Genomic DNA, 13,152 nt, shown 5'->3' with positions numbered 1-13,152 from the left:
TATTGACATGATTTTTCATATAGTCTGTACCTGTGAAAGGACATGTGAAATTGATAGGAGGCTTTCACTTGTTATTTTCACACAGTCTAAAATTTCGCACAATTTTGTTCACTGCATTTTTCACATGGTTAAACATTTCACATGTATTTCACGCTATCTTCACACATATTTCACATGGTTGACTCCAGTAGTGTTTAAAGATCCGATTTTTACTCTAGGTTGCTTGGGTAAAAATCACCCGGCTAAACTATACTATAGTACACGAAGGGACTGAGAAATTCACCAAAAGGAAGCTTTTGAAGCGCGATTAACCATGCACTCGAATTGGGCAGAAATGTTTTCTTCTACAGTTAAGCTTTCCTCAAAAACAGAAACTTATTAAATTGTGGCAGGTTTAAAGATCCAATTTTTACTTTGGGTCGCTCGTGTAAAAATTACCCAGCTAAACTATACTATAGTACATGATGGGTTCATCGAAAATAGCCTTTTAAAGCGCAATTGTTTGCTTGAATTGGGCGGAAATGTTTTCTGCTACTGTTAATGCTGTGTTTACACTCAAGCGTTTACCAAGGTAAACATTAACTTACTAAACCCTGGTACATTTGTACAGTGTTTATACTGGCTCAAATAACTAAGGTAAATCTGTCATCAATCACAATCTTATTGAATTGGCGGCAAATTCTAAATCCACACATAAAATGCTCGCGTTTAAAAGAGAAGCTGTGGCTCTTGTAGTCCTCGCGTTCTATTTTCTTGTTCTTGATCAGCAAACCCAGGAATCAAGATTGCAGCAGCTCTTACTTTTGCAGCACCTAAAGAGGTCGAGACGAAAGCGATTAATTCTGCTACAAATTGCCCTTCGCAAGACAAGGCACGTTAGACGTGCGTGGTCGTGGCCGAGAAACCAATTCTGGTTTGAAGCTCTATTAAACGGAAATTTTGTTGAAGAATGGTGGAAGGAGAACTTTAGAATATCAAGATGTACGTTCGAATACATTGTCCGATTGGTTGGTCCGGATTTGGCAAAGAAGGACACTAGATTACGCGAATGCATACCGGTAAACAAGCGAGTGGCTGTGGGGTTGTGGCGATTGGGGACTGGAGACACATACAGATCAACGGGCCTGCAATTTGGTATTGGAAGATGCACGGCAGTGCTTTTAAAAGCTGATTTTTGTAAGGCCATTACCAAAAGAGCCCCTCAATTTATAAAATTTCCAGAAACTGAAGAGGAGCTTACCCGAAACATTCGCTTATTCGCACAGAAGTCTCCATTTCCACAAGTGGTAGGCGCAATTGACGGAAGCCATATCCCTTTAAAAACAGTACCCGTGAACGAACGAATAGAATACTTCAATCGCAAGCAGGACTATTCTATCGTAGTCCAAGCTGTTGCCGATGCGTCCTTTAAATTTCTCGATGTAAGTACAGGCTTTCCTGGCAGTATACATGATGCCCGCATTCTCCGATTGAGCAAAGTGCACAGTGAGGTCGGTCAAGGTAACTGGCTAAACGGGCCATCTAAACAAATTGGGGCTTGTGAAGTCGGACCTTTGCTTGTTGGGGACTCAGCTTATCCCTTATCAAAGTGGTTAATGAAACCTTTCAAGCAAACTCGTACATTAACCGAGAGTCAGTTGCAGTACAATTGTGCCCTCAGTCAAGCGCGGGTTGTTATAGAACAAGCCTACGGAATTTTGAAAGGTCGCTGGAGGTGTCTCTATAAAGCAATGGAGGAAAAAATAAGTAGCGTCCCCCTCACTATCATGGCTTGTTGTGTCCTGCACAACATCTGTATTATTGTGGGAGACCCAAGCACTATAGACCCAGTTGAGGACGACTATGAGGATGAAGATTTTTTCAATGGGGATATGCAGTTGGGCACTTCGGACATTAGAGATAATATAATGCAGTATCTATCATAGCCCAAACAAAACATTAAATAAAGACTGCCTTTTAATTACCACTTTCAAAAGTACAGCTTCTTGCTAGGCTAAAACTTTGTTGCGTTTTTCAATATCCACTTTTTTGTAAATATGTATTTATTATAATCTTACTGTTACTGTTACGTTTTCAATGTAGAAATAGAGAATCTTATTTTTGCTAAATCATGTACCTAATTAATTGTAGTCTCTTTCGTTTTTTATATCTTGTATCACGAGAGGAACAGTCTTCCCTAAAATTAATTAACAATTTGTCTGGCTGATATTCCATTATTTAAATTCGTGCTTATCAATTGAGGCTTCTCTTTCCCTCGTTTTCTTGAAAAATGAAAGGAGACTCTGCTCGCAAGGAAATAACTGATTTCATTTAAACTATAATTCCTTCCATAAAAAATCCATATACATATAAACAACAAATTACAAACGTCCAGATTGTCACTTAATGATGATTATAATGATCACCGTCAACGAACAGAAACGATTGAAATGCAAGGAAAAAACGAATAAAAGACTCTACTTATTTATTCTTTGCCTTTGGTGACATCCTTAAGAATATTTCCTAACATCGCCAATGCATCCATTGAAAATTTTTGCTGTTGTTGTCTGCTTACCCTTTCTGCTTCAGCCATCCTCTCCATGAAGGCCTCATCCTTTTCTTGTGTCCTTTCAAGGAACGAAAGGACTGCGCTTTGTTCCTCTGCGCCAGCCCCACCTTTGGTCTTCTTTCTAGGATTCTTTTTCGCTGATTTCGCCGATTCTACTGCACGACTCTTTGGATTGGGTGTGCTCGTGCTCGTGCTCGGGCCCTTCCTTTTTCCGCTTTTGTTCTTGAAAAACAGTGATTTCGCGAAAGCCATATCTGCGTCCTCTTCTCCAGAGCCATCAACGCCAGAAGTGCCAGGCGTATTCCTCTCCTTTTGGGCGCGAGCAGCCGCCAATACTCCTCATCTAAGGCCTCCTTTTCCAGCAAATCTTGATCAATTTCCGGGGAACTGTCAACGTGTTGTGAGCTGCTTTCCAGTACGTGCTTGGGATTAACAGCTTCTCGGTTGCCTAAAATGTCATCCATATCATGAAAATTTCTTGGTATGAGCTCAGCTCCACTCTCGGTTTCCTTTTCTTCGTCTTCGTCGTCTCCTCCCTTTCCATATCCAGTGGTCCTTAGTTTATCTTTCACGGTCTTGTACTTTTTGGTGAGGTTCGCCATTTTATTTTTGCACTGCTGGGCAGATTTCTCGCATTCGACGTTCTCTCGTCTGCACCTTTCTTGCAGTTGCCTGGCGATAGACTGCCACTCCAGGGAATTGAACGACCGGTAGCGAAGTTTATCCTCGTTCTCGCCGAACAGTTCAATTAAAATCTTTTCTTCGGTGTCAGTCCATCGATTTTTTTTTCCTTTGCGCTCCGTTTTCAGCGTTTCCTTGACTCGATGTAGGCGTATCCGAATACTGCGAAGCCTGAACTGCATGGGCAGGCGAATGGGTGGATGGTGCCATCATCTGCATCGAGGACATCATTGGCGGAACATAGTATTGCTGTGGCATGAACTGTTGATTGTACGGGGAGGGTTGTAACCCTGGTTGTGTTGCATAGGAAAATGGCGACAACGTGGAATATGCATCTTCCCTGGCGAAACAATTGATAGAAAATAAATACATGCGCGAGGATCAACAATCACCACAAGAAATAAATATTTATATGCACAAATTAGCTATACAACGGTGTTAACTTTACCTTTCGGGTTGGTCGCATTCGTAAGGATTGGTGTTTTTGTTTTTTGCCATACCTTCTTCGTAGACCGAAACCAGACATGGAAACTTGGTCGAAAACCTGGTCTTGAATCGAATGAGCCTGACGCAATCCCGACACCACAGGATGTGAAATTCTATGCGACCGCAAGCGGATGTATCTGTCATCCAAACCTTGGTTACCGACCTTAACCATGCCTGCTCGCAGAGTAGACCGAACTTTTACCTTAGTTAACTTTCTATTGTCTTGAATGGTGTTTACTACGGTATTAGTTGGCGTTTACACACGCAAAATATTAACCTAGGTAAGTAAACTCCAATACCTCGGTAGCACGCTCAAGTCTAAACACGGCATAAGGTTCCTTTACAAGAGATAGTTATATTTAATTGTGGACATTTTAGCAATCCAACCTTTTAGTCTGGGTTGCCCGGGTAAAAACTGCCCACCTAAGGTGTACTATAGTACACGATGGGAGTGAAAATTTCACCGAAAGGAGCCTTTTAAAGCGCGATTATCCACCCGAATTGGGCAGAAATGTTTTGTTCTACTCTTAAGTTTTTCTCTAGAGGAGGGACTTATTTCATTGTGGTGGGTTTAGAAATCCAATTTTTACTCTTCGCTCGATTAAATTTTACCCAGCTTAAGTATACTATAGTACACGATTGGAGTGAGAAATTCATCAAAATTAGCCTTTTGAAGCACGATTATCCACTCGAATTTGGAAACAATGTCTTTCTTACTGCTGAGCTTTCCTTTAGAAGTGAGAGTTATTTTATTGCGGCACACTTATAAATCCTAGTTTTACTCTTCGTCGCCCTGGTAAAAATTACCCGGATAAAGTATACTATTGTGGGTAATACTATAGTATACTTTGCATGGGTAATACCTGCGTACTACAGTGCATTTTCAGCGGGTATCACCCATAGGGGTTGCGTGAATCAGCTGAATAACACACACGAAAGCTGCACTTTCGATCAGCTTGGAAGGGTGGGATAATGACCAAAACTACCTACCTTGTAAATTGCTTGAACTAAGAGCGCACATTTCTTTAGCTCATAAAAGAGCTTTTTGGCGAAAGAAGGATAAATGGCTATTGTTGAGAAGGCATTTTTAGAGTGGGGGAAAGCTATTTTAAAAGCTTGACTATTTTCTTCCCACCATTGTCTGAGTAAAAAATACATGGTCTGCCGCGTCGAGCGATAAAGCGTTTCAGACAAGTAATGAAATGGCTTGTCTCCAGGGCAGACATTAGTTCCAGGTGCACGGCTTTTGACCAGCTACACATGAAGATAGCCAAGTAAGCTTTCGCTTCCCGCTTTTTGTGCTGTTTGTACTTGATTGGTCAAGCAAAGTCTGTTCCAATGACCTCAAAGGCTGTTCCGCTATTTGTACGGTCTGTGGGTAGCGGTCCTGGGGGTGGTGTTGTCAACGGTAAAGCTCTGAACCGTTTACAACCCCAGCATGTATCTCGAGGGGAAGAAGAGGAATCAGTGTTAATGAGGAATAATTGCCGGGGCGAGCATGAATCTGTGAAGTCATGAAAGAGTGAGCTCCCTTCAAAATCTTTCAAATTTCTTGTCATTTTATCATATGGAATTGCTTTCTTTGATCAAAAGAAAAACTAGAAAGAGAAGCAGTGACAGCCACAGTGATTCTCCTGATTTTAAGCCAAGAAAAGAAGAAAAGGAATTAGAAGAGGACGAGATTACCAAGATTAACGCCGAGAACAGAGACGTAGTTTTAACAGCACTGAGCATGGCCAAAGATTTCGCTTCCAAAGCCGATGAAATCCTAGCTAAGTTATCGAAACTTGATGCAATAACTTTGCAAATTCACTTTCTTCAACAGTCCGTCAACAAAATGAATATAAGCGTAAGTGCTTTGCAGACAGAAGTGGCCCAAATTTAAAGCAGATTTAAAAAACTCAACAAGCGAGATAAACACATTTAAGGACAGCGTGGCTAGCTTAAACAAAGACGTTGAAGAGTAACAAGCAAAAGTAAAAGGCCTGGGGGAAAAAACCGAGGATGAATTGAACAAAATTCGATTACAAATTTTAGACTACGAAGCGTACCAAAGACACGAAAATTTACGGTTCTACGGAATCCACGAAGAGACTCCCGATGAAGAAACTACGGCGATCCTGTATAATTTTTTAGAAACTAAATTGGGAATGAGCAACGCCCGTGATATAGAGTTTCAACGAGTACATAGAGTTGGGAAACGGAAACAAGGTTCAGAACCCAGAGCAATAATTGCACGTTTTCTTAGATATCAAGATCGTGAAAATGTTTTCTTCCATCGTTCTTCTATTGCGGGGAAACAAGGTTTAGGGATTGGTGTTGACCTGGCAAGGCAAGTGGTTGAAATTCGCAAAAGGCTCATCCCGAAAATGTTGGAAGCTAGAGGGCAGGGGACGCGAGCTGCTTTTAGCAGATCAGAACCATACAAGTTATTCGTAGACAGAGTTCAATATACGTGATATCCTTTGTCACTACCTAGTATTAGCAATTTCCGAGACTTAATTATTGGCTTAAATTTTAAATTTGATCTCTCTTTTTGTATTAGCTGTAGGGGCTCGCCTTTTTTTTCTGTCTGTTTATTCTTTGGTTGTTGACATTATTGTACATGTTTAATGTCTTTCTACCGACTTGGAATAAGGCATGCCAGTTACATCACCACCTTACAAAGCCTTACTTTTGTTTTTAAACAGTTTTTAGGGTATTGTTCTGTAACTCTATTTTCTTTGTTTTGTGTTTCGCAATTGCTTTATGTATTCTACACTCGGAATAATCGGTGGTGCCCATGGAGGAGAGCAGCCAACAACATTTATTGTAATGTAAACACTAGAAATGGAGATGAAACTCGGTTCAATTAATGTGCTAGGATTAGGGAACCGGCTTAAGAGACGGGAAATGTTTAATTGGTAGCAAGATAAAAAATATTCCATATACTTTATTCAAGAAGCCCACTGTGCTAAAGAAAGTATGCACGACTGGCTTGCTGAGTGGGGCTATCAAACCCTTTTCAGTTGCTGTTCTAGCAAAAAGACTGGTGTTGCAATACTATTCAATAACAACTTTCATTTTCAAATAATGAAAACGTTTTCGGATCCCACGGGACGTTTTATAATTTGTGATTTAAAAACAAATGGAAGGTGTTTAACTTAGCAAATGTTTATGCCCCGAATGAGGATAATGCCAATTTTTTTAATTCCTTTTTTGGTCGTTTGTTGGATTTTAATTGTGAGGATATAATAATTGGTGGTGACGGAATCCCAGCAGAAGTATATAAGGCACTTAGCAATGAGGCTCTCCAGGCTTTCCATAGCATTCTCATTAGCATTTGGGAAGAGGAGGAAATGCCAGCTGACCTCCGTGACGCTTCTATCGTCTCCCTTTTCAAGAACAAAGGACTAAGAGCAGACTGGGAACAACAGAGGCATCTCCCTTCTTTCCATTGCTGGATAAATTCTAGCACGCATTATGTTGAATAGAGTTATCCCTTCGATTGCAGAAAAGAACCTTCCGGAGTCACAGTGTGGTTTCCGCCGTAATCGAAGTACTGTTGACATGGTCTTTGCAGTTAGAGAGATCCAAGAGAAATGCATTGAGCAGAACATGAGCCTCTATGCGGTCTTTATAGATCTCACTAAAGCTTTTGACACTGTCAACCGCGACGCACTATGGGTCATTCTCGGAAAACTCGGCTGTCCAGCAAAATTTGTTAAGCTCATCCAACAATTCCATGACGACATGACAGGAGAAGTGATAGTAGGCGGTGAACCCTCTAAGAGATTCGGCATCACAAATGGCGTAAAACAAGGCTGCGTGCTCGCACCACTGCTTTTCAACCTGTTTTTTACCCAGGTGTTACTTCACGCTACTAAAGACCTGGAATTTGGTATTTACATCAGATGCCGCTTGGACGGTTCACTGTTTGATCTGAGACGCCTCTCAGCGAGAACGAAGACACTGGAGAGACTCCTAATTGAGGCGCTGTTCGCTGATGATTTTGCCTTGATGGCCCATAAGGAAAACCATCTGCAAGTAATCACTGACAAGTTCTCGGAAGCTGCAAAGTTGTTCTGCCTGACAATCAGTCTCAGCAAGACCGAGGTTCTCCTTCAGCCTGCGCCTGCAAGCTCTCCTCAGCAACCTTCTATCGCTATCGATGACACACAACTGAAGAACGTCAAGTCGTTTAGATACCTGGGCAGCATCATCTCCAATGATGGCTCTTTGGATAAAGAAATCACAACCAGGATACAGAAAGGAAACCAGGCACGTGGCAGACTCTGCCCCAAGGTCCTACAGCACAAAGGCCTTCGCCTTGCAACTAAGCTCAAAGTTTACAACGCTGTAGTTATTTCTTCACTGCTCTACAGCTGTGAAACATGGACTCTGTACCGCAGACATCTTAAACAGCTGGAACAGTTCCACACACGATCATTACGATCAATTATGCAGATACGGTGGCAGGATCGGGTCACAAATCAAGAAGTCCTTGACAGAGCCAATTCTACCAGCATTGAAGCCACAATCCTTCAGGCACAACTACGCTGGACTGGCCACGTGATCCGGATGGATGAAACTCAGATCCCACGCCAGCTCTTCTATGGTGAGTTGGTGTCGGGCCACCGTAAACAGGGCCGCCCAAAAAAGAGGTTCAAGGACAATTTGAAAAACAACCTCAAATGGGCAGGTGTTCATCCCAATGAACTGGAAACATCTGCAGCGGACAGATCAGGCTGGTGAGTGACAAGAAGAAGTGCTGCTAACAACTTTGAAAAAGACCGCCGTCAACGCCTTGCAGCAGCCTGTGAGCGTCAACACAGAGCTGTGTCATCGGCCCCACCAACAGATGGGATTCCATGCAAAATCTGCAGTCGACTCTATGCCTCCGCATTTGGACTACGCAGTCACATGCGGACATTATTTTACTTTCATTTTTTTTTTTTTTTTTTTTGCAGTTTAGTAAATGTACATTGTTTTGGAGCGCAATGTAAAGTCTTCCTCGCTTGTCGAGAGACAACCAACACACTTGATACTGGAAAAGACAAAAAGGGCGGCCTTGCCAGAAAGCACCAAAATTCTTTAGATGTGATTAATGCCTTTTGCGAAAATGAAGAACTTGTCGATGTGTGGAGAGTGTTAAATCCTGATTCTGCGAGATTCACGTGGCGGCAAAAAAGACCTGAGGTCCATTGTAGACTTGATTTTTTCCTTGTTAATCAGAGTATCCTTTGTAATACGAACAAAGCCGATATTTTAACAGGGTATAAAACAGACCATTCTATGGTCACTCTACATTTTTCTGTGCATTCTAACGATAGAGGCAAAGGTTTCTGGAAGCTCAACACCTCTTTCTTAAATGATCCTGAATATATAAGTCGGATCCAATCAACAATACAGGAAACACAAAACGAGTATGCAAATGATGATTATGTTAACCCTAACATGATGTGGGAAATGCTGAAACTTAAAGTTCGGGAAAGATCAATTAAGTTTGTAGCAACAAAAAAAAAGGCGAATGGCTGAGAAACAAAATGAAACTGAACAGCTGATTACAACTTTAGAAAAGTGGTTATCTAGCGTCTCAGGCAATGACCCTCAAAAGCAAAGCCTATGGACACAACTTGAAACAAATAAACTAGAATTAGAAAGAATAGTTGAATATCAAACTAAAGGTGCAATCCTGCGATCAAAATCTCGGTGGTATAATGAGGGTGAGAAAAGTACCAAATATTTTCTTAATTTAGAAAAGAGACATTGTAAACAAGCTACTATTAGTCAACTGAGAACAAATGACCAAAAATATATATTCACAGATAAAGAGATCTTAAGCGAATGCGAAACTTTTTAACCCTTTCAGCCCCGAGGGGTTCCCCATTGGCGTTAGACAGAGTAAAATCTATAAGTGCCATTTGGCACCATCGGGGCTGAAAGGGTTAAACGGGGACATAGTTTTTGGATGCTGTTAGCTTAACCCTTTCAGCCCCGAGGGGTTCCCCATTGACCAGTAAAATCGTCTGGCGTTAGACAGAGTAAAATCTATAAGTGCCATTTGGCACCATCAGGGCTGAAAGGGTTAAAGAGATCTTTATACTTCGAAAGCTGGCAAAGAGGACATTGAGGCTCTTCCCTTTCCACCCAATCCGGAAGAAAAAACTTTGACAGCAGAACTACGAGCTTTTTGTGAAGGATTAATTAACGAAGAAGAATGTTTAAAAGCTTTGAATAGTATGCCTTCAAGTAAAACGCCTGGAACAGATGGATTGCCATGCGAATTTTACAAAGTTTTTTGGAGTGATGTAGGGCGAATTTTCATTAATTCTTTAAATTATTCTTATGAATCAGGAAGGCTCTCAATATCTCAAAAGCGTGGGATTATAAAGTTGATAAGAAAAAAGGACTCAGACCTTAATTTAGTTAAGAGGCAGTGTCCCTAAGAGCGGTCGGATCGATTTCGCGTCAAAAAATCATTTTCCTTTGAACTCTGCCGATCACATGGGTTTGGTACCTTAGTGATAAATCTGGATTTCTTTTTTGAAAAAAAAGTTTTTTTGCTTCGCTACAAAGCCAAACTCATTTTAAATGATTTCAGCCCTTCGGCGGCTGATCTAAGGGCCAAAATTTATCGATATTGACAGCGTCGCTATTTGAAAACGAAAAAAGCTCTTGAACTAATCTTAATGCCTGAAGTTTTCTATATCTTTAAATAGTCATACAACAAAGTATCGACCGTTTTTATCTTTTTGTAAAAATACTGGAATCCCGAAAACAAACCATACTATTTGGCTTACGTGAAGACGGCCTGCCCATGGTCGAATTCGAGAGCTTGGTTTTCAATTGTGGGCCAAAATTCTGAAGTAAAATTAATGCCAAATGGGAGGTCTAGGTTGATTCTAAAAGGTTACCGGGTCAAACCTGCGGGTATTTCCCCGAGCGCCAATCAGCGGCAGTCTGAATTTGGCTTTCAGTGCGCTTTGTTTAAATAAATAACAGTCTAATTTTAGCTCCCTTTCCATTTTGTTATTAGTCATTTGTTGAAATAATGAACCATTACCGAATAACATGCCGTCGTTATTGCTCAGGAAAAAGGCAGAAGTTATTTGCTGTCTTTTAGAGCGTTTAGTTTGCAACTATGAGCAAACAGAGTATTGGAAGAACTTCTTTACTTGTTCGTTTCCCCGCCGCGGAAAGGTCACGCAAGTGACCTTGCTAGGCGCTGAGTGAGTGTTTGATCCAAGCTACGCGCCTGAACAATCGAAGAAAAGCTGATTCATCGAGAGGAATTTTTAGATATTTTGTAATTTTATATTCAATAATGAATACCTAGTGATTTTAGCAGTTGAATTCAAAACATGCACTACTTGAAGGAAAACGATGAGTGAGTCATTTTTAGTCTAGGCCTACGATTAAGTCGCGAATCGCTAGTTGATTGTTACTTTTTATTTACAAACTGCAATATCAGATTAAACTAGGTTTGTAAAGTCAACTACCATATAAACTGGCTTTGGTCTAATAGATCTAATTCTTGCTTCGAACTAGCGAAAATGTCAGGTACCCGGGGTAAACTACCTACTATATTATTCATTTGTCTTAGTCAAGTGCGAGACATGCGACCAAATTTACACTGAAATTACAATCCGGTCACGCGATCGCCCGTTCTGCACCCACTCTGAACGCTCGCGTTTCTGTATGGCATCGGTCTTGCCAATACAGAACCGCCTTACAATGAAATTTTCAACAAGCATCTCACCCCTTAAAAAAACGGATAAAAAATATCATAGTTTTCTCTAGTGGAACAGTAGATGTAGCAAGCGTTTTCGTGGGTTTCGGAAGCAAAAAAAAACAACAACAACACAAACCAAAAAAACTCGCCCCTCGCTCCTCGCTCGGTTTTCTGCTTTTTGTTTCTTTTTTTACTCCCGAAACCCACAGAAACGCTCGCTTTCGCAGGCTAATGGGACAGCGAAAAGGGCGTGGTCAACTAGCGGTACCTAAAGAATGAAACAATGAAGAAATAGCCTTCCCTTGCTAGATTATTGTTTTAGTGCACCTTGTCCCTTTCAAACGAACATTTTTGTCTTAGGGACGGATCATTAGGGAAGTAAACTGGAGGGAGATAAATAGAACGGCAAATCCACGAAAGCAAAAAGAGAAAAACTGAATGTAAGAACTTAATAACAAAGGAACAATACTATTCATGCATGGCAAATATGCAGTGTGCAACCCTCCCTGGGCTTTTCAAATGGTGTCCGTTCCAGTCTAGGCGTGCCTACTAGCGCGGCATATCTACGAGCAGGTACAGTCCTTCACAAGACTTGTAACTTGTGAAAGTAAATCAGGTTTTCTGTCTGTTGACTTCCGTGGGAGCTCAAAATAGTTGCACATGGTCTTTAGCTCTTTCACAGAAAAGTGCGATAAAGCTCGTTGTTTGGTCAGTTCACAAATGTCATAGCCATCGTATGTGATTGGATGCGTCAGTCCTATTTCATTGAGAACCTCTTGAATGTCGTTCTCCTTTTCCTCGAGTTGTTCACGCTGCAGCGCCTCCTGTTCCAGTTGCTCATCCTCGTCCTCTCCAGCTGTGGCCCTTGACACCTGTTTCTTTTGCGTTGCTGCAAGTCGCGAAAAAAAGGATTGCACTTGTACTTTCGACAACCATTCGGCTCGGGAAAATCGTCTTGTCCCATCACATTGTTTTGCAGTTCTCATCTCTGCTGAGACTTGACCGGGATCGTACTTCCGTCCTGTCTGCACGCCGACGTTAAAACGTCTCTGGAGATAAGATTTGACATTCTCTGAGAACCGCTGACACTACCCCTGGATTTTTGTAGTGCCCACCCTGCAGTGGAGTGTCTTGACCTAGATCTTGCTCCTACTGCTGCGTTGCCGCTAGCTCCCACTGTCGGGGTCTTTTCCCTCTGGTCATTGATAGAGATGAAAACTTGGCCGCCCAGTCGCGACGCAACTTATCGTACACACTCTCTTCGCTTGTGCTAATAGGGTCATGATTAGCAAAGTTCAAGTGGTCTTGTAGAGCTTCGTAAGATTGGAAGCTATACGAACAGCCAGATTCATTGCATTCGAACAGCGGTGCCTCTGTATCTGACTCTTTCTTTAGCTGCATTGTTCTCGGTTGAACGTCCCAAAACTGCAAGTCGTCACCGGCACTCTGAAGGGCTATCGTACTTGGGACTTGGACATCGAGATCGGACCAAGACACAAAATTACCTTGACCGATATCATACGCTTTCCACATTCGGAGACCGTCTTCCTCGTGCGAGAAGTTGTGAAAAGTGCTAAAATTGGGGATACGATTGACCTTGATTTCCAGCCCAGTCCTGTCCAGTTCACAGACTGCAGACATACACCCTTTAACTGGTCGTGCCTTTAGAGCTCTGTGCATGTCTGCCGCCGAGATGACATCGTGACCCTCATTGCAGTAACGC

General features: G+C 41.8%; 1 protein-coding gene across 1 annotated transcript; it reads left to right on the top strand.

Moving 5' to 3' along the window:
• The first annotated feature begins 698 nt into the window (after positions 1–698).
• On the top strand, positions 699–1,925 carry LOC137968548 (uncharacterized). Its single transcript, XM_068815098.1, has one exon. The coding sequence runs from the start codon at positions 699–701 to the stop codon at positions 1,923–1,925; it is 1,227 nt and encodes a 408-aa protein (XP_068671199.1).
• Positions 1,926–13,152: the final 11,227 nt, after the last annotated feature.

The sequence above is a fragment of the Montipora foliosa genome, chromosome 8, assembly GCF_036669935.1.
Source record: "Montipora foliosa isolate CH-2021 chromosome 8, ASM3666993v2, whole genome shotgun sequence".
Classification (NCBI taxonomy): Eukaryota; Metazoa; Cnidaria; class Anthozoa; order Scleractinia; family Acroporidae; genus Montipora; species Montipora foliosa.
Note: the sequence above shows the minus strand (reverse complement) of the source record. Positions and strands in the feature narration are given on the sequence as shown.